The 21,923-nt window shown below is 44.4% G+C and overlaps 1 protein-coding gene across 1 annotated transcript in view; it reads right to left on the reverse strand.

The window, feature by feature from the left end:
* Nucleotides 1–21,717, reverse strand: part of TNFRSF1A (TNF receptor superfamily member 1A) — a 49,217-nt gene extending 27,500 nt beyond the window's left edge. The window contains exon 1 of the mRNA XM_089661182.1: nucleotides 21,406–21,717. Coding sequence (XP_089517308.1) covers nucleotides 21,406–21,456 — 51 coding nt within the window. The 5' untranslated portion in view covers nucleotides 21,457–21,717. The remainder of the gene's footprint in view (nucleotides 1–21,405) is intronic.
* Between the last annotated feature and the right edge of the window lie 206 nt (nucleotides 21,718–21,923).

Here is a 21,923-nt window from a genome sequence, read left to right on the forward strand (position 1 = left end):
CTTTGGATGTGGGTGTGGCTTGGATGCGACTTTGGGTGTGTGTGTGGCTTAGATGCGACTTTGATGAAACTTTGGATGTGGGTGTGGCTTGGATGCGACTTTGGGTGTGTGTGTGGCTTAGATGCGACTTTGATGAAACTTTGGATGTGGGTGTGGCTTGGATGCGACTTTGATGCAACTTTGGATGTGTGTGTGGCTTGGATACGACTTTGATGCAACTTTGGATGTGGATGTGACTTTGATGCAACTTTGGATGTGTGTGTGGCTTTGATGCGACTTTGATGCAACTTTGGATGTGGATGTGACTTTGATGCAACTTTGGATGTGGGTGTGGCTTGGATGTGACTTTGACTGTTGCACAACTGTCGCATTGGTAACATTAAGATTGGACTCTCATGCAACTTTTTGAGAGTTTACATTGCAGTCTATGGCACTCACGTCTCATTATAGTCGCAACAAAGTAGCGCAGGAACCTTCCTAAAGTCGCTACAACTTTAAGTCGCATTGATTTGAACTGTTTTTCTATTGAAATACACCGGCTGCGACTTTATGTGTCCAAAGTCGCATGACGAGTCGCACAAGTGTGAATAGAGCCACTGATGAGGTTTAGGGATGGCGGTAGAAGGATGTCGCACGCCGCATGGGGTGTGGTAGGGTGGGAATCGCAGATCATTGCTTCTTCTGAAGAGCTGACATTGTTTCAGTTCCCCATAGAGCCGCCTAGAGGTCTCCCTGCCTGAAACATGTTACAATGAGAACAACAAAAGCCATTCAATAGAACAATAGCGCGGTATAAGGAAGTGCGCCGATAATAAATGTGCCGGGAATTTCCTTCTAAAACGCACGACTTTTACCTGCCGGACAATTTGTGGGCTCGCTTATACACACATGCTCTGGTGGCGCGGTCTGGCACAGTAAGACGCTGGTAAGGCGCAGTAAGGCGCGGTAAGGCGTGGTAAGGCGCAGTAAGGCGTGGTAAGGTGTGGTAAAGCACGGTCTGGCACGGTAATGCGATTGCATTCATTTGAATGGCAGCTTTTCAACAGGTTAGTGCCAATAGTGCTGCCAAAATGTTTTTGCACTCACTTATGTGCCTTGTCGCATATCTTCGCTGTACTGGTATGCGGGTCGGTCGCAAGGCAACACATCGCACTGACCTATTGGACGCGTTTCGAGGTAAAGCACACAGCAATGCGACGTGTGAATGAGCATGGAAGGTTGACATGGCACAGACTTGCCTGGCGGGGCAGGAGACAGCATTCTTCTCTGCTGCTGCGATTCTGTAACCCTTCCAGGGATCAGGAGTGTGTAATGCATAGTGTTCAGGGGTCAGAAGTGAGTAACGTGTAGTATTCAGGGGTCAGGAGTGAGTAACGTGTAGTATTCAGGGGTCAGGAGTGTGTAATGCTTAGAGTGCAGGGCTCAGGAGTGTTTAATGTGCAGAGTTCAGGGGTCAGAAGTGCGAAATGCGTATAGTGCAGGGGTCAGGAGTGTGTAATGCGCAGAGTGTAGGGGTCAGGAGTGTGTAATGCGCAGAGTGTAGGGGTCAGGAGTGTGTAATGCGCAGAGTGTAGGGGTCAGGAGTGTGTAATGTACAGAGTGTAGGGGTAAGGAGTGTGTAATGTACAGAGTGTAGGGGTCAGGAGTGTGTAATGTACAGAGTGTAGGGGTCAGGAGTGTGTAATGTACAGAGTGTAGGGGTAAGGAGTGTGTAATGTACAGAGTGTAGGGGTCAGGAGTGTGTAATGTACAGAGTGTAGGGGTCAGGAGTGTGTAATGTACAGAGTGTAGGGGTAAGGAGTGTGTAATGCGCAGAGTGCAGGGGTCTGGAGTGTGTAATGTACAGAGTGTTGGGAAACGTGATGCGACTTGTCATGCGACTTTTGGGTCCAAAGTCGCATGACAAGTCGCACCACATGTTTTCCAATGAGTACCATTCATATCTGTGCAACTTCAAATTGCAGTGACTTGAAAGTATTTCTTTCACTACCTTGGTAGACTTCAGTGTGAACCCTCCAAAGTTGCATGAACGTGGCATCTGAATGATATGCATGCAACTTGTGTGCGACTTTGTGCAGCACAATCATCCTTGGTCAAAACCAAAGTTGCGCTAAAGCCGTACTTATCTAAAGTTGCGTCAAAATTGTGTCTAAGATGCATCAAAGTCATGTCAAAGACGCATCAAAGTCGTGTCAAAGATGCATTAAAAGTCATGTCAAAGAAGCATCAAAGTCGCATCAAAGTCGTGTCAAAGACGCATCAAAGTCGTGTCAAAGAAGCATCAAAGTCGTGTAAAAGGAGCATCAAAGTCGTGTCAAACACGCATCAAAGTCGTGTCAAACACGCATCAAAGTCGTGTCAAAGAAGCATCAAAGTCGTGTCAAAGAAGCATTAAAGTCGTGTCAAAGACGCATCAAAGTTGTGTCAAAGAAGCATCAAAGTCGTGTCAAAGACGCATCAAAGTCGTGTCAAAGACGCAGCAAAGTCGTGTCAAAGGAGCATCAAAGTCGTGTCAAACACGCATCAAAGTCGTGTCAAACACGCATCAAAGTCGTGTCAAAGAAGCATCAAAGTCGTGTCAAAGAAGCATTAAAGTCGTGTCAAAGACGCATCAAAGTTGTGTCAAAGAAGCATCAAAGTCGTGTCAAAGACGCATCAAAGTCGTGTCAAAGACGCAGCAAAGTCGTGTCAAAGGAGCATCAAAGTCGTGTCAAACACGCATCAAAGTCGTGTCAAAGAAGCATCAAAGTCGTGTCAAAGACGCATCAAAGTCGTGTCAAAGGAGCATCAAAGTCGTGTCAAAGAAGCATCAAAGTCGTGTCAAAGACGCATCAAAGTCGTGTCAAAGACGCAGCAAAGTCGCATCAAAGACGCATCAAGTCGCATCAAAGACGCATTAAGTCGCACTGTAAAGTCTCAATAAAAATTGCATGATTTTGAAGCCATACAAATGTGAATGGAGCCTAAAAAGCAGTTTTTTTTTATGCAGATCTGCACCATATTTGGCATCTTGCAGTATAGTACGTAACCTTCAAAGTCGCATGACAAGTCTCACACGGGTGATTGTAGCCGAAGGCCCGGTGCACACCAATGCAGTGCGTGTTTTGTCCATTTTGCAGTGCGGTTTGAGTTTTTGCATGCGTGTTTTTGCTGCGTTTTGATCTTTTTTTTGTTATGTTTTTGTTGTGGGGCAGATTAAAAACGCAAAATGCAGCAAAAATGCACTACATGCGTTTCAGCAGCTTCTCCATTGAACTCTATTGTAGCAAAATTGTTGCTTTTTGCGTTTAAAAAAGTCCCCGCCCCTTTCCAAAAACGCAGAAATGTGGACGTGTTCCATAGGAAACCATGTTAAATGGGCTGTAGTGCGTTTCAGCAAAAAGAACATTAAAAAACGCATCAGTGTGACCCGTGACTAATAGTTTCTGCCGTACGATTGAATTTCCACCTGGAGGGAGAATTTGCTTTCGTAGAAAGTCAGCTGATACAAAGAGAACAGCCCGATGACACCAGAAATCCCCGGAGTCAGTAACACGGGATACAATTCTCATATTTCAGATATTATCGCACACAGAAGTCCACCTTTCCTGCAAGGGATGTCTCATGAAAATGACACCAATGATGGGGCGCTATTCCTCCCACTGACACCAATGATGGGGCACTATTCCTCCCACTGACACCAATGATGGGGCACTATTCCTCCCACTGACACCAATGATGGGGCACTATTCCTCCCACTGACACCAATGATGGGGCACTATTCCTCATACTGATACCAATGATGGGGCACTATTCCTCCCACTGACACCAATGATGGGGCACTATTCCTCCCACTGACACCAATGATGGGGCACTATTCCTCCCACTGACACCAATGATGGGGCACTATTCCTCCCACTGACACCAATGATGGGGCACTATTCCTCCCACTGATACCAATGATGAGGCGCTATTCCTCCCACTGATACCAATGATGGGGCACTATTCCTCCCACTGACACCAATGATGGGGCGCTATTCCTCCCACTGACACCAATGATGGGGCACTATTCCTCCCACTGACACCAATGATGGGGCGCTATTCCTCCCACTGACACCAATGATGGAGCACTATTCCTCCCACTGACACCAATGATGGGGCGCTATTCCTCCCACTGACACCAATGATGGAGCACTATTCCTCCCACTGACACCAATGATGGGGCGCTATTCCTCCCACTGACACCAATGATGGGGCACTATTCCTCCCACTGACACCAATGATGGGGCACTATTCCTCCCACTGACACCAATGATGGGGCACTATTCCTCCCACTGACACCAATAATGGGGCACTATTCCTCCCACTGACACCAATGATGGGCACTATTCCTCCCACTGATACCAATGATGGGGCACTATTCCTCCCACTGACACCTATGATGGGGCACTATTCCTCCACTGACACCAATGATGGGGCACTATTCCTCCACTGACACCAATGATGGGGCACTATTCCTCCACTGACACCAATGATGGGACACTATTCCTTCCACTGACACCAATGATACGGCACTATTCCTCCACTGATAACAATGATGGGGCACTATTCCTCCCACTGACACCAATGATGGGCACTATTCCTCCCACTGACACCAATGATGGGGCACTATTCCTCCACTGACACCAATGATGGGCACTATTCCTCCCACTGACACCAATGATGGGGCACTATTCCTTCCCACTGACACCAATGATGGGGCACTACTCCTCCCACTGACACCAATGATGGGACACTTTTCCTCCCACTGATACCAATGATGGGGCACTATTCCCCCCACTGACACCAATGATGGGTTACTATTCCCTCCACTGATACCAATGATGGAGCACTATTCCTCCCACTGACACCAATGATGGGGCACTATTCCTCCCACTGACACCAATGATGGGGCACTAGTCCTCCCACTGATACTAATGATGGGGCACTATTCCTCCCACTGACACCAATGATGGGGCACTATTCCTCCCACTGACACCAATGATGGGGCACTATTCCTCCCACTGACGCCAATGATGGGGCACTATTCCTCCCACTGACGCCAATGATGGGGCACTATTACTCCCACTGACACCAATGATGGGGCACTATTCCTCCCACTGACACCAATGATGGGGCACTATTCCTCCCACTGACACCAATGATGGGGCACTATTCCTCCCACTGACACCAATGATGGGGCACTATTCCTCCACTGATAACAATGATGGGGCACTATTCCTCCACTGACACCAATGATGGGCACTATTCCTCCCACTGACACCTTTGATGGGCACTATTCCTCCCACTGACACCAATGATGGGGCACTATTCCTCCACTGACACCAATGATGGGGCACTATTCCTCCACTGACACCAATGATGGGGCACTATTCCTCCACTGACACCAATGATGGGACACTATTCCTCCCACTGACACCAATGATAGGGCACTATTCCTCCACTGATAACAATGATGGGGCACTATTCCTCCCACTGACACCAATGATGGGCACTATTCCTCCCACTGATACCAATGATGGGGCACTATTCTTCCACTGACACCAATGATGGACACTATTCCTCCCACTGACACCAATGATGGGGCACTATTCCTTCCCACTGACACCAATGATGGGGCACTACTCCTCCCACTGACACCAATGATGGGACACTTTTCCTCCCACTGATACCAATGATGGGGCACTATTCCCCCCACTGACACCAATGATGGGTTACTATTCCCTCCACTGATACCAATGATGGAGCACTATTCCTCCCACTGACACCAATGATGGGGCACTATTCCTCCCACTGACACCAATGATGGGGCACTATTCCTCCCACTGATACTAATGATGGGGCACTATTCCTCCCACTGACACCAATGATGGGCACTATTTCTCCCACTGATACTAATGATGGGGCACTATTCCTCCCACTGACACCAATGATGGGCACTATTCCTCCCACTGACACCAATGATGGGGCACTATTCCTCCCACTGACACCAATGATGAGGCACTATTCCTCCCACTGATACCAATGATGGGGCACTATTCCTCCCACTGACTCCAATGATGGGGCACTATTCCTCCCACTGACACCAATGATGGGGCACTATTCCTCCCACGGGAACGCTTGTTCATGCTACTCATGGAAAAGTCTAACGAATTTTCATGACCTCATCTCTGTAGTTCAGTAGATAACAACATCTGCTCTGCCAAGGAGGAGGAGCAACAGCAGGGATGACATCATATCCTCTCCTCTCTTTCTACAGTAAAAGGAAACTACAGTTCCCATCAACCACAGGGAATTGTAGTGAATGTGGGCGGGCACACTAGGGCTGTACATGTTGAATGTGTCTGAGAGTCTCGGTCCGCCCACTACTGCAAGTGGGGCTGAATGACACCCCTGCTTCCTGGAGAAAGAACTACAGAAGGGATGTGCCAGGACCAGTGGCTGGGGGAATAGGAGGCATAGCGGCAACCGGTCTTACAAACGGGAAACTGAAGAGAATTAACGTTTTGTTTTGAAACTGAATCGGCTATTTTAGAGAACCTACTGAGTGAACCAGACGATGGATGACATATTCAGCGAAGGTAGGAAATCAGCAACAACGGCATGTAAAGACTTTTTTGCCCCGGAGTTCTACTTTAAATAACTGAACGTTTAATATCACTTGAAGAGCTTCTAAATCCTGGAGCTGGAACAAGCAAGCTTTAATCATTCCAGAAGATTTTACCCCCTTCATCATGACCCGGCCATTTTTTTGCTATTCGGCACTGCACTATTTTAACTAGCAATTGCTCGGTCATGCAACACCGTACCTCAATGAAATGTATGTAATTGTTTTTAAGGCGAATAGAGCTTTTTTTTTTGTGGTATTTGATCACCAATGTCTTGTTTGTTTTTTATTATATAAATGAAAAAACAAAACATTTTGCAAAAAATTATATTTTTTTTCTGTTTTAAAACATATCCAATAAAAAATAAAAAAAATCATAACTTTAGGTTAAAATGTATTTTGCTACATGCGCTGCGCTACTTTAACTAGCAATTGCTCGGTCATGCAACACCGTACCTCAATGAAATGTATGTAATTGTTTTTAAGGCGAATAGAGCTTTTTTTTTTGTGGTATTTGATCACCAATGTTTTGTTTGTTTTTTATTATATAAATGAAAAAACAAAACATTTTGCAAAAAATTATATTTTTTTTCTGTTTTAAAACATATCCAATAAAAAATAAAAAAAATCATAACTTTAGGTTAAAATGTATTTTGCTACATGCGCTGCGCTACTTTAACTAGCAATTGATCGGTCATGCAACACCGTACCTCAATGAAATGTATGTAATTGTTTTTAAGGCGAATAGAGCTTTTTTTTTAGTATTTGATCACCAATGTTTTGTTTTTGTTTTTTATTATATAAATGAAAAAACAAAACATTTTGCAAAAAATTATATTTTTTTTCTGTTTTAAAACATATCCAATAAAAAATAAAAAAAATCATAACTTTAGGTTAAAATGTATTTTGCTACTTGCGCTGCGCTACTTTAACTAGCAATTGCTCGGTCATGCAACACCGTACCTCAATGAAATGTATGTAATTGTTTTTAAGGCGAATAGAGCTTTTTTTTTTAGTATTTGAGCACCAATGTTTTGTTTGTTTTTTATTATATAAATGAAAAGAAAAAAAAACATTTTGCAAAAAATAATATTTTTTTCTGTTTTAAAACATATCCAATAAAAAATAAAAAAAAAATCATAACTTTAGGTTAAAATGTATTTTGCTACATGCGCTGCGCTACTTTAACTAGCAATTGATCGGTCATGCAACACCGTACCTCAATGAAATGTATGTAATTGTTTTTAAGGCGAATAGAGCTTTTTTTTTTTAGTATTTGAGCACCAATGTTTTGTTTGTTTTTTATTATATAAATGAAAAAAAAAAAAAACATTTTGCAAAAAATAATTTTTTTTTCTGTTTTAAAACATATCCAACAAAAATTTTTTAAAAATCATAACTTTAGGTTAAAATGTATTCTGCTACATGCTTTTGGTAAAAAATAAATCCCAATAAGTGTACATTGCTTGGTTTGAGTGAAAGTTATAGCGTCTACAAACGTATTGGTATATACTGGAATTTCTATTTATTTTTTTTTCACTAGTAATGGTGGCACTCAGCCACTTATAGTAGGACTGTAATAGTGCGGTGGGCAATCTGCCACTGACACTAACACAGTGATTGGGGCTAATAATATACACCGTCGCTGTACTAATGACACTGGCTGGAAAGGGACAATCAAAGGGTTAACTGTGTGCCTAAGAATGTTTACTGTGCGCTGTTTTTTTTACTAAGCAGTGTGCCGGTTTTTATTTCCTGCTTTGCAGGAAGAAAACCCCCCGCGGCACATTGCTGCTGTCTGCAGAGAGCCCTGTGTTGTTTACCAAGCCGGTCCCGGCTCTAAATTCTTGGCCGGGACCCACTGATTGGCTTGTGCTGTAGCGAATGACAGGATGGCCACGTGGGTGCGCCCCCTACCTGGAAAACCCAGATCAGGTACATGTGCATTATCTGGTGCAGGAGAGCCGCAGGCCCGCTGTATATCTACATGGCCCATTCAGTAAGCGGTTAACCCCTCACCCTCCAGAGGATTTACCCCCCTTCCTGACCAGGCCATTTTTTGCTCTGTGTTACTTTAACTGACAATTGCGCGGTCATGCAATTCTGCACCCAAATTAAATTTACGTCCTTTTTTCTCCACAAATGGAGTTTTATTTAGGTGGTATTTGATCACCTGTGCGGTTTTTCTTTTTTTTGCGCTATAAACAAAAAAGCGACAATTTTGTAAAAAAAAAAAAACACCATTTTTGACTTTTTGCTATTAAACATGTCCAGTAAAAAAATGTAAAAAATCTAATTTTGTCATAAATTTAGGCCAAAATGTAATCTGTTACATGCCCTTGCTAAAAAAAAATCCCAATATGTGTAAATTAAATTTATGTCCCTTTTTTCCCACAAATTGAGTTTTTTTTGGTGGTATTTGATCGCCTGTGAGTTTTTTCTTTTTTTTTGCGCTATAAACAAAAAAAGACCGACAATTTTGTAAAAAAAAAAAAATATATATATTTTTGACTTTTTGCTATTAAACATGTCCAGTAAAAAATTTTTTAAAAATCTAATTTCTTCATAAATTTAGGCCAAAATGTATTCTGCTCCGTCTTTGCTAAAAAAAAAACCCCAATAAGTGTAAATTAATTGATTTATGTGAAAGTTATAGCGTTTACAAATGGCAGTATATACTGGGATTTTTTTACAAATTTTTTTTCTAGTAATGGCGGTGATCAGCGACTTTTAGAGGGACTGCGGCGGACATTCTGACACTGGGGGGGGGAACTGACTTGGTGTCACTTTTATTTTTTGCGCTATAGACAAAAAACAATTTTGAGAAAAAAAAACAATATTTTAGAATTTTTGCTACTAAACATGTCCAGTAAAAAAATGTATTTGTTCATAAATTTAGGCCAAAATGTATTCTGCTCCGTGTCTTTGCTAAAAAAAAATCCCAATATGTGTAAATTAATTGATTTATGTGAAAGTTATAGCGTTTACAAATGGCGGTATATATACTGGGATTTTTTTACAATTTTTTTCACTAGTAATGGTGGCGATCAGCGACTTTTAGCGGGACTGTGGCGGACATTCTGACACTGGGAGGGGGGGGGGGGGAACTGACTTGGTGTCACTGACATTCCCAGCGACACCAATACAGTGACACTGTACTAATGGCACTGGGCAGGAAGGAGTTAACATCTGGGGCGATCAAAGGGTTAAGTGTGTGTGTTTCTCTGTAAGCACACTGCTTTGCATGGCTGTGCTATGTAGAGCCATACAAAGCAGTGTGCAGGAGCTGATAGGGGAGAGAACTGTATTGTTTGTTGTCTCTCCCTTGTCCGTGACACACGGTGATCGCCTGGTGCCGACGAGGAATCACCGACCTGAAACCCAGTGATTGACAGGTGAGGCCGCCAATGGTGGTGCAGGTAGGGCGCGTGCGCACCCCCTACCCGGAAATTACATCCTTGGACAGCTCTTTAGTCTTTGCCATGGTGGTCCCAGCTGCCTGGAGATCATTGACAAGATCCTCACGTGTAGTTCTGGGATGATTCCTCACTGTTCTCATGATCATTGACACTCCACGAGGTGAGATCTTGCATGGTGCACCAGACCTAGGGAGACTGACACTTGTTTTGTGTTTCTTCCATTTGTGAATGATTGCACCAACTGTTGTCACCTTCTCACCAAGCTGCTTGGCCATAGTTTGGTAGCCCAGTCCAGCCTTGTGTAGGTCTACCATCTTGTCCCTGACATCCTTGGACAGCTCTTTGGTCTTTGCCATGGTGGAGAGTTTGGAATCTGATGGTTTGATTGCTCCTGTGGACAGGTGTCTTTTATACAGGTAACACAATGAGATTAGCAGCACTCCCTTTAAGAGACTGCTTCTAATCCCAGCTTGTTACCTGTATGAAAGACACCTGGTAGCCAGAAATCCTGCTGAATGATAGGGGATCAAATACTTATTTCCCTCATTGACATGCAGATCCGTCATCATTTGTTAGACGCATTTCTGCTGAATTTGTTGTTGTATTCTGTCTCTCAGTGTTACACCGAACATTCGATTCTTAGACCGATCATTTCTTTGTGAGGGGCGAACATTCAACATCAGCCGGGGAGCAAATACACATTTCCTTCACTGTATATACGCCAATAGGGCGGCGGGAAGTGGGTTACCACTGAATTCTAAAATCTGAAGCATTCATTATAAAACAGTCCCTGGTCCTCCTGCCATGGAGGTCCCTGTCTTCCAATGGAGACCACAAGCTTCCGTCGGAGCGCACATTACGCTCACGTCGCCAAAAGGGCGAAACCATCAGGAAACCCGCATTGAAAATCGTCACGCAGCCATCGCTGGAGTGCATTGTAGACGGGAAGCGGCTGCAAATGGGAGGCAGGAGGTCAGCAGCGCCGAGCACATAGGATAATATAAAAATGGCAGTTGTGTATGATACACGGTGCTTCAGCAGACTAAATGTCATCCGGTTAGGGTTCACATCTAGGTTGAGCTGTGCAGTGAACACATGGTGTCCTACATACACGGCTGAGGTCAGAGCTGCGACATGTCAGCGGAAGCTGTGACACATCTAAGGTGCACGGTATAGGTTCTGTCTACCATCTTTAACCCTTTGGCGCCGGCGCCTCCCGGCCCTTTAAGGGTTTCAGAAGCCGGGAGGCGGGGCGGGGTTTTAGGGTCATGTGACCGCCGTGAATGATCAGGAAATGTCCCGATCAAAAGAGGAGATCGGGACCTTTCCGTGAGTACCGGACGTGTGCTGAGCCCAGGGGCGGACTGACTATTTAGAAACTCGGGCACTGTCCGAGGGCCCGGGGTCAGTAGGGGGCCCCATGAGACACCCCTGGTACCTTTTTCATAGGCTTTTTTGAGTGTGGGCAAGGACACAGGGGCCCCATGATCCCCTATTGCCCGGGGGCCCCATGAGTTGTCAGTCCGCCCCTGCTCTGGCACTTGCCAAGGGCCCGGGGTCAGTAGGGGGCCCCATGAGATGCCCCTGGTATCTTTTTCATAGGCTTTTTTGAGTTTGGGCAAGGACACAGGGGCCCCATGATCCCCTATTGCCCGGGGGCCCCATGAGTTGTCAGTCCGCCCCTGCTCTGGCACTTGCCAAGGTCCCGGGGTCAGTAGGGGGCCCCATGAGATGCCCCTGGTACCTTTTTCATAGGCTTTTTTGAGTTTGGGCAAGGACACAGGGGCCCCATGATCCCCTATTGCCCGGGGGCCCCGTGAGTTGTCAGTCCGCCCCTGGCTGGGAGCGTGCAGAGTGTGCATAATGTTTTTCTTAATTGCACGCAAATGTGAAGAGGTTAAAAAAAAAAATCACAATCTTATGCAGGCCATACATGGTTCAATTTTTTGTCCGAAAACGTCATTCGCTCAGTAATCCGATGGCGCCATCAATGATTTCGAAAATCGGCCGACCGAGTTCACCCCATATAACAGGCGAAACTTCTGTTCCCTCCAGGTCACGGCTCATCCACATATTCTCTTCGGAAAAACGATTGTACGATATCACCATCATTGATTCAAAAATCGGTCGTTTTTCACGAATTTTCCAACATGCCCGATCACCGAAAAAGGGGAGGAACCACGAATATCGGCCGGTGCCATTGACCCAACTAACAGAGAAAATCGGCCGATTATTCTTAGGTTGAATTTTGACCCGTGTATGGCCGGCTTTAGGGCTGGTTCACACTATAGAAACGCAGTCCAGATGCATTTTTACATACTCGTTTTTTACGTGTTTGTGGTGTGTTTTTGATGCGTTTTTGACATTCCATTTGCATTCCATGTGCATTTTTTATGCATTCCAGTTCATTTTTTCTTCATTTTAAATGGGTGCGTTCCAGTGCGTTTTTGATGCATTTTGGTGCATTTTTTATGCATTTTGGTGCCTTTTTGATGCATTTTGGTGCATTCCGGTGCGTTTTTGATGCATTTTGTTGCGTCTTTGATGCATTTTGGTGTGTTCCGGTGCATTTTTTATGCATTTTGGTGCCTTTTTGATGCATTTTGGTGCATTCCGGTGCGTTTTTGATGCATTTTGTTGCGTTCCGGTGCGTTTTTTGATGCATTTTGGTGCATTTTTTATGCATTTTGGTGCGTTCTGGTGTGTCTTTGATGCATTGTGGTGCCTTTTTGATGCATTGTGGTGCATTCCGGTGCGTTTTTGATGCATTTTGGTGCGTACTGGTGCGTTTTTGATGCATTTTGGTGCGTTGTTGATGCATTTTTGTGCGTTCCGGTGCGTTTTTAATGCATTTTACCACATTATAGTACAGTTCTGTGCAGAAAAAATGCATCATGTTCTTTTTTTCCTGCAACCGGAACACACTGGAACTGCAAGCCCTGATGTGAACTGTGACATCGACAACCATATAACCTCCTTTCTGTGCGTTTTGGATGCAAAAAAAAAAGCAACTGAAATGCATGGAGTGTGAACCGGCCCTTACCCTTGGTTCACACCCAAGCGTTTTCTGCAGCGTATATTTTTTTTTTAAAAACGATCGTACGATTTCACCATCATTGAGTCGAAAATCGGTAGTTTTTCATGAATTTTCCAACACGCCCGATCACCGAAAAGGGAGGAACCACAAAAATCCAACACGCCCGATCACCGAAAAGGGGAGGAACCACGAAAATCCAACACGCCCGATCACCGAAAAAGGGAGGAACCACGAAAATCCAACACGCCCGATCATCGAAAAGGGAGGAACCACGGAAATCCAACACGGCTGATCACCGAAAATGCAGTTTCTGAGGCAAAACCAAGAAATCGAGAAGAACTGTGGAATGTGGTCCAATCATCCTGGGCTGGAATACCTGATCACAGGGGCCAGAAGTTGGGTGACTCCATGCAACACAGATGTACAGCAGTTCTCAGAAACAGTGCGACTACAACCAAATATTCATGAAGTCATTCAAAGGAAAGCAAAATCTTCAAACATTTCTCAGGTTATATAGTGAATGTTTGAGTTTGTAAAGAAGAATACAAACACTGCGATTTTTTTGAACCGTCTAATATTCACTTTTCTTCATCTTTTTAAGAGGAACAACACAAATTTGATGTATTTTTCTTCATGTTGTGATTTGGAATAGAATGTGTCGTGTTCCCAATGCATTTGTGTGGATGGAAATAAAAGCTATTAGAAGGATTTTCAGCTTTACTCACTTTTTTCAACACACTGCTATTATTTTGAACACAACTGTATATATTGTACATTCATATCAGTCCTCAAGGGGCGTAATACTGCTTTAAGTCTGTTCCTCAATAGCCACATAGGATATAAATTGACGTCGTGTGCACCAAATGCCTTTGAAAACCCAGATATTACCTTGTAAATGTAGCTGCGACATCATCACTATGCTGTACATAGCCTGTGCAGACAGCAGAGCTGTGGGAGAGACCCAGGAGGCTCCTCCCACTACAGAAAACTACAGGAGGGGGCGGAGACCAGACCAGTCACCCTGCACTAGGAGAGAGGGCAGCAGTGATCGGTCTTTATTACAGGAAGTCTCGCACTGGATTATTGCACAGATCTAGAGGAAATACGCAAAGCACACCGAGATAAAAGGAAGAATACACATGATGAATGGATTTAAATGACATCTGTTTATCCTGGAGATTTCTAGCGTGTGTCACCGATGAAATGTTTCAAGGGCAGATCCACATCATCAGCTCTGATGACAAATCAAGCTTGCAAAGGACGTTTATGAGCTCCAATCTTACCTAAGCACTGCGCATCGTAAACAATTGTCTCCTTTTCCTCCATAAAATACAGTTTACGCCTTTTTATTTCATCCTCTTTCCCCATCTCAGTGCAGATCTCCTCCAGCCTCTTTCAGCCAACTCTGAAATGTATTTATCTGAGAAAAAATGTCCTCAAATTTTTCCATCCTCGACCTATTTTTTCTTTGGTTGAAGCTAGAGGGGTCACAAGCAGGAGGAAGGAGGTCCCGATTCCTCTATATAGATCTTTATATCACTAGAGGGGTCACCGGCAGGAGGAAGGAGGTCCTGATTCCTCTAAATAGATCTTTATATCACTAGAGGGGTCACCGGCAGGAGGAAGGAGGTCCTGATTCCTCTATATAGATCATCATATCACTAGAGGGGTCACAAGCAGGAGGAAGGAGGTCCTGATTCCTCTATATAGATCTTTATATCACTAGAGGGGGTCACCAGCAGGAGGAAGGAGGTCCAGATTCCTCTATATAGATCTTTATATCACTAGAGGGGTCATCGGCAGGAGGAAGGAGGTCCTGATTCCTCTATATAGATCTTTATATCACTAGAGGGGTCACAAGCAGGAGGAAGGAGGTCCTGATTCCTCTATATAGATCTTTATATCACTAGAAGGGTCACCAGCAGGAGGAAGGAGGTCCTGATTCCTCTATATAGATCTTTATATCACTAGAGGGGTCACCGGCAGGAGGAAGGAGGTCCAGATTCCTCTAAATAGATCTTTATATCACTAGAGGGGTCACCAGATGAGGAAGGAGGTCCTGATTCCTCTATATAGATCTTTATATCACTAGAGGGGTCACCAGCAGGAGGAAGGAGGTCCAGATTCCTCTATATAGATCTTTATATCACTAGAAGGGTCACCAGCAGGAGGAAGGAGGTCCTGATTCCTCTATATAGATCTTTATATCACTAGAGGGGTCACCGGCAGGAGGAAGGAGGTCCAGATTCCTCTAAATAGATCTTTATATCACTAGAGGGGTCACCAGATGAGGAAGGAGGTCCTGATTCCTCTATATAGATCTTTATATCACTAGAGGAGTCACCAGATGAGGAAGGAGGTCCTGATTCCTCTATATAGATCTTTATATCACTAGAGGGGTCACCGGCGGGAGGAAGGAGGTCCAGATTCCTCTAAATAGATCTTTATATCACTAGAGGGGTCACCAGATGAGGAAGGAGGTCCAGATTCCTCTATATAGATCTTTATATCACTAGAGGGGTCACCAGCAGAAAAATGGAGGTCCCGATTCCTCTATATAGATCTTTGTATTACTAGAGAGGTCACCAGCAGGAGGAAGGAGGTCCAGATTCCATATAGATCTTTAGCTAGACCTCATTTAGAATACTATGTCCAGTTCTCGTGAACTTACAAATCGATATTGATAAGAGGCAATGAGTCCAGAGATAGGTAACAAAAATTAGAAATGGTCTTTAGTATAAAACAGATCAAAGACTAGAGAAACTTCCTATGTCCAGTCTGGAGGAGAGCAGGGAAAGGGGAGACATAATTGAAACCTTTAAATACACGAAGGGTGTGGATAAGGTTCAGGAGGGCAGGATTTTCAATATGAAGCCAAGACCCAGAACACGGAGACATGACCTCCAACTAGCAGAAGGGAAGTTCAAAACTCATCTTAGAAAGTATTATTTTAACCGAAGAGTAGTTGATGCTTGGAACAGACTTCCAGCAGAGGCAGTGAGCCAGTCAACAGTACGTGGAGTCAAACATGCTTGGGACAAACATAGATCTATACTCCGACCAAAAAGGTAACAAAGAAAAACATAACAAAAAAATACAAAATGTAAAAATGAAAAAGAAAAAAAAAAAAGCAAACTCGATGGACTACTTTTTTTTGGAGTCACTTCTCTATGTTTCATTTTTCGAATTCTTAATCCTAATTATTTTAATATTCATTCAATCTGATTCTTATTTCTAATTTAAAAATTTCCTTCCTCATTTGCAAATTTTGATCAATTATCGATCAATTATTAATTCTCCCTGTAATAAAAAAATGACAAAAATGTTGACATGTAAGCCCTTGAGGCCCAGCGAGCGGCGGAGGGGGCGGCCAGCGCTGACACAATCTGCACTCTGTGCTTGGCCGTGCCGTACCACCGAGTGTCGTCGTAGGGCTTCCCGTAAAAGAGATTTCCTAATTCAGGAAACAGAGACTCATTCTGCAACAACTGGCAGAGCAAACGTGTCGAGCAAACACCAAACACATCCAGCCCAGAGAAAGACGAGAAATGACTCAATGTACAAGCTGCTTTTTGATATTTTATATTTTTATGATGTTTTTATTTGTATTATTGAGCGCTCTGCTGTCACAACTCTCCATATAAGAAGTGAATGTTGCAGGTTATCGATGGAAAATAAATATAACATGGGGACGGATTTGGGGGTTTTGAAAAATAAAACCTTTTTTCCTCTTTTTCCTCTTTTTTGTGTAATTTTTTTATGCAGTAACATTTTTTAGATGTTTTATATACAATATGTTCCAATTAATGTAAATATACAATCTGGTAAATCAGTTGGCAACTGAGAAACTACAAGTCTCAGCTAACCCACTAGGGCCTGTTGTGGGGAACCCATCAAGAGGGTTCTACTATAGTTCTGGAACAACGGTGGTACAGATCATGCTAATGCGTTGGGGCCCAATATGGGTCCCGAAGAGTGTCAAAGACCATGTTACTGATATAGGGCACAAAAGTTGTCACAAACCATGCTACTGCTATGGGGCCCAATATGGGGCCCGAAGAGTGTCAAAGACCATGTTACTGATATAGGGCACAAAGGTTGTCACAAACCACGCTACTGTTATGGGGCCCAATAAGAGGCTATCCCATCAGGGCCTGATGTAGGGAAACCATTAGAAGGGTCCTACATAAAGCTCAGGGACAGTAGTGTCACAGACTATGTTACTGCCATGGGGCCCGAAGAACATCACAGATATGCTACTGCTATGGGGCCCAATATGGGGCCCAAAGAGTGTCACAGATCATGCTACTGCTATGAGGCCCAATATGGGGCCGAAGAGTGTCAAAGACCATGTTACTGATATAGGGCACAAAGGTTGTCACAAACCACGCTACTGTTATGGGGCCCAATATGGGGCCCAAAGAGTGTCACAGATCATTGTACTGCTAGAGGGCACAAAGGTTGTCACAAACCATGCTACTGCTTTGGGGCCCAATATGGGGCCCAAAGAGTGTCAAAGACCATGTTACTTGTATAGGGCACAAAAGTTGTCACAAACCATGCTAATGCTTTGGGGCCCAATATGGGGCCCGAAGAGTGTCAAAGACTATGTTACTGATATAGGGCACAAAGGTTGCCACAAACCATGCTACTGTTTTGGGGCCCAATAAGAGGCTATCCCATCAGGGCCTGATGTAGGGAAACCATTAGAAGGGTCCTACATAAAGCTCACGGACAGTAGTGTCACAGACTATGTTACTGCCATGGGGCCCAAAGAACATCATAGATATGCTACTGCTATGGGGCCCAATATGGGGCCCAAAGAGTGTCACAGATCATTGTACTGCTATGAGGCCCAATATGGGGCCCGAAGAGTGTCAAAGACCTTGTTACTGATATAGGGCACAAAAGTTGTCACAAACCATGCTACTGTTTTGGGGCCCAATAAGAGGCTATCCCATCAGGGCCTGATGTAGGGAAACCATTAGAAGGGTCCTACATAAAGCTCACGGACAGTAGTGTCACAGACTATGTTACTGCCATGGGGCCCAAAGAACATCACAGATATGCTACTGCTATGGGGCCCAATATGGGGCCGAAGAGTGTCAAAGACCATGTTACTGATATAGGGCACAAAGATTGTCACAAACCATGCTACTGTTATGGGGCCCAAAGAGTGTCACAGATCATTGTACTGCTAGAGGGCACAAAGGTTGTCACAAACCATGCTACTGCTATGGGGCCCAATATGGGGCCCGAAGAGTGTCAAAGACCATGTTACTTGTATAGGGCACAAAAGTTGTCACAAACCATGCTACTGCTTTGGGGCCCAATATGGGGCCCGAAGAGTGTCACAGATCATTGTACTGCTAGAGGGCCCAATAAGAGGCTATCCCATCGGGGCCTGTTGTGGGGAAACCATTAGAAGGGTCCTACATAAAGCTCACGGACAGTAGTGTCACAGACCAAGCTACTTGCATGGGGCCCAAAAGGCATCACACATATGCTACTGCTGTGGGGTCCAGTATGGGACCCAGAGTATGTCAAAAACCATACTACTGCTATGGGGCCTAATATGGGTCTCAAATAGTGTCACAGACCATTCTATTGCTATGGGGCCCAATAGAGGACCCAGCGTATGTCACAGACCATACTATTGCTATAAAGCCCAATATGGGGCCCAAAAGGTGTCACAGACAGTGCTACTGCAATGTGGCCCAATATGGATCCCAAATGGTGTCACAGCCTTTGCTACTGCTATAGGTACCAAAGGATGTCACAGACCATGCTACTGCTATGGGGCCCAATATGGAGCCAAAATGGTGTCACAGACCATGCTACCACCATAAGGACCAAAATGGGGATCAAAGGATGTCACAGACCATGTTACAATGGCTAAATGGTTAGCACTTCCGCCTGGCAGTACTCGGGTCGTTGGTTTGAATCCCAACCACGGCACCACCTGCCTGGAGTTTGCATGTTCTCCCTGTGCCTGCGTGGGTTTCCTCCGGGTATTCCAGTTTCCTCCCACACTCAAAAGACATGCTGGTAGGTTAATTGGCTCCTGTCTAAATTGTCCCTAGTATGTGTATGTATGAATGTGAGTTAGGGACCTTAGATTGTACGCTCCTCGGGGGCGGGGACTGATGTGAATGTACAATATATATGTAAAGCGCTGCGTAGATTGAAGGCGCTATATAAGTACCTGAAATAATAATACTGCTATGGGGCCTAAAGGGTTTCACAGACCATATGCTATCCAATCAATCGGTAATATGAGGACCTACCTATACTATCCAATCAATCTGTAGTATGAGGACCTACCTATACTATCCAATCAATCTGTAATATGAGGACCTACCTATACTATCCAATCAATCTGTAATATGAGGACCTACCTATACTATCCAATCAATCTGTAATATGAGGACCTACCTATACTATCCAATCAATCTGTAATATGAGGACCTACCTATACTATCCAATCAATCTGTAATATGAGGACCTACCTATACTATCCAATCAATCTGTAATATGAGGACCTACCTATACTATCCAATCAATCTGTAATATGAGGACCTACCTATACTATCCAATCAATCTGTAACATGAGGACCTGTGTCATATGAGCACCTACCTGTACTATCCAGTCTGAAATACAAAAACCCACCTATACTATCCAATCAGTCTGTAAGATGAGAACTTACCTATACTATCCAATCAATCTGTAAGATGAGGACCTACCTATACTACCCAATCAATCTGTAAGATGAGGACCTACCTATGCTATCCAATCAATCTGTAATATGGGGACCTACCTATACTATCCAATCAGTCTGAAATATGAAAACCTACCTATACTATCCAATTGCTCTGTAAGATAAGGACCTACCTATGCTATCCAATCAATCATTAATATGAGGACCTACCTAAACTATCCAATCGCTTTGTAAGATAAGGACCTACCTATGCTATCCAATCACTCTGTAAGATGAGGACCTACCTATACTATCCAATCAATCTGTAGTATGAGTACCTACCTATACTATCAATCAATCTGTAACATGAGGACCCGTGTCATATGAGCACCTACCTATACCATCCAAGCAGTCTGAAATATGAAAACCTACCTATACTATCCAATCGCTCTGTAAGATGAGGACCTACCTATACTCTCCAATCGCTCTGTAAGATGAGGACCTACCTATACTATCCAATCGCTCTGTAAGATGAGGACCTACCTATACTATCCAATCGCTCTGTAAGATGAGGACCTACCTATACTATCCAATCGCTCTGTAAGATGAGGACCTACCTATACTATCCAATCGCTCTGTAAGATGAGGACCTACCTATACTATCCAATCGCTCTGTAAGATGAGGACCTACCTATACTATCCAATCGCTCTGTAAGATGAGGACCTATGTAACATGGGAACACACCTATACTATCCAATTGATTTATATCCAACCAGGCAGACCCTTGAACTACACACTCATAACCCACAGACCAGCTACTCCTACAGTCCATTTGGTGGCTCCCAATGAATTATTGGAGTCCTTCCATGCTGGATGTGGTGCCAGATGAAGAAGCCATCCCTTCTAGAATTGACATTAAAAAAATCTCAATCACTGGACGTATGGGCGGACTGACAACTCATGGGGCTCCCAAGCAATAGGGGATCATGGGGCCCCTGTGTCCTTGCCCAAACTAAAAAAAGCCTATGAAAAAGGTACCAGGGGCATCTCATGGGGCCCCCTACTGACCCCGGGACCTCGGGCAGTGCCCGAGTTTCCAAATGATCAGTCCGCCCCTGACTGGAGGACTTTCTTCGAGATGAAGATTCAAGAGGCAGAGGGGACCCATCGTGGTTTTGCTGTGTGCTCCCCTCTTACCTAACATACAAGCTTGTCTAGTTCAACCAATAGAAAAATTGAAAATTGTACCAAACACCTACAGTAATTTCCCTTTCCTGGTGCCTACCCATGGCGGCATACGGAGATATATCACAGGTAGGTACCAAGAAAACTAAACCAATAGAAAACCTCCATATACACAAGCTCAGGCAAAAAGAAAAGTTTCAGGTACAACCTCAACATACAGAACCCGATACCCATAATGGATCCAGAGGAAGGCAACCCCCCCCTATAAATCATGGTCCAAGTTAGTTTTTTCTTTCTTCCTCTGGATCCACTACGGGTATCGGGTTCTGTGTATGGAGGTTGCTCCTGAAACCACCAGACGTAACATGAATCCCGCCACCTGTAACTCGCTGTGACCCCCAGAAGTAGCCCGTACTCACCAAAAAGCAGAGGGCTCTCATTTTCGAGGCTTCCTCCATCGTTCTTCTCATTTCCGCCGTACACTTGGAAAGACGGTTTTGCACATTTTTCCGAAGACTCGTCCAGCCCGGTTTATCCAACAGGGAGCCACCAAAACTTTCGATGCCCCTTAAAGGGACCCTTAATGAGCGTTCTTCATGTTTCTGGACCACTTTAATCCGTCCATAAAGGGTTTAGATTCCAGCAATGTGCGTCCGCCTGTTTTCTCCGCTCTTTCCTGCTTGATCCCCAGTCCCCTCGCCTTCCCCTCTCTCTCTCTCTCTGGCTGTGGCCCCTCCCTGATACTGTCAGGATCCCAGCATAAGAAACCAGCCAAGCCGATCAGGAAATGACAGAGTAGAAGGGAGTCGTAGGGAGGGCGGGCGTAGACTGACGGAGAGGAGATCAAAGGCAACACTTTTCTACAATGAAAGTATGATGTCAAAATAGACGGAAGGGAACGCTCACTGAGATCACATACCGGGATTTATTGTGATCA

This window comes from Staurois parvus, unplaced genomic scaffold, assembly GCF_062004578.1.
Source record: "Staurois parvus isolate SC_StPar_1 unplaced genomic scaffold, SC_StPar_1.0 ptg001321l, whole genome shotgun sequence".
NCBI classification, from domain to species: domain Eukaryota; kingdom Metazoa; phylum Chordata; class Amphibia; order Anura; family Ranidae; genus Staurois; species Staurois parvus.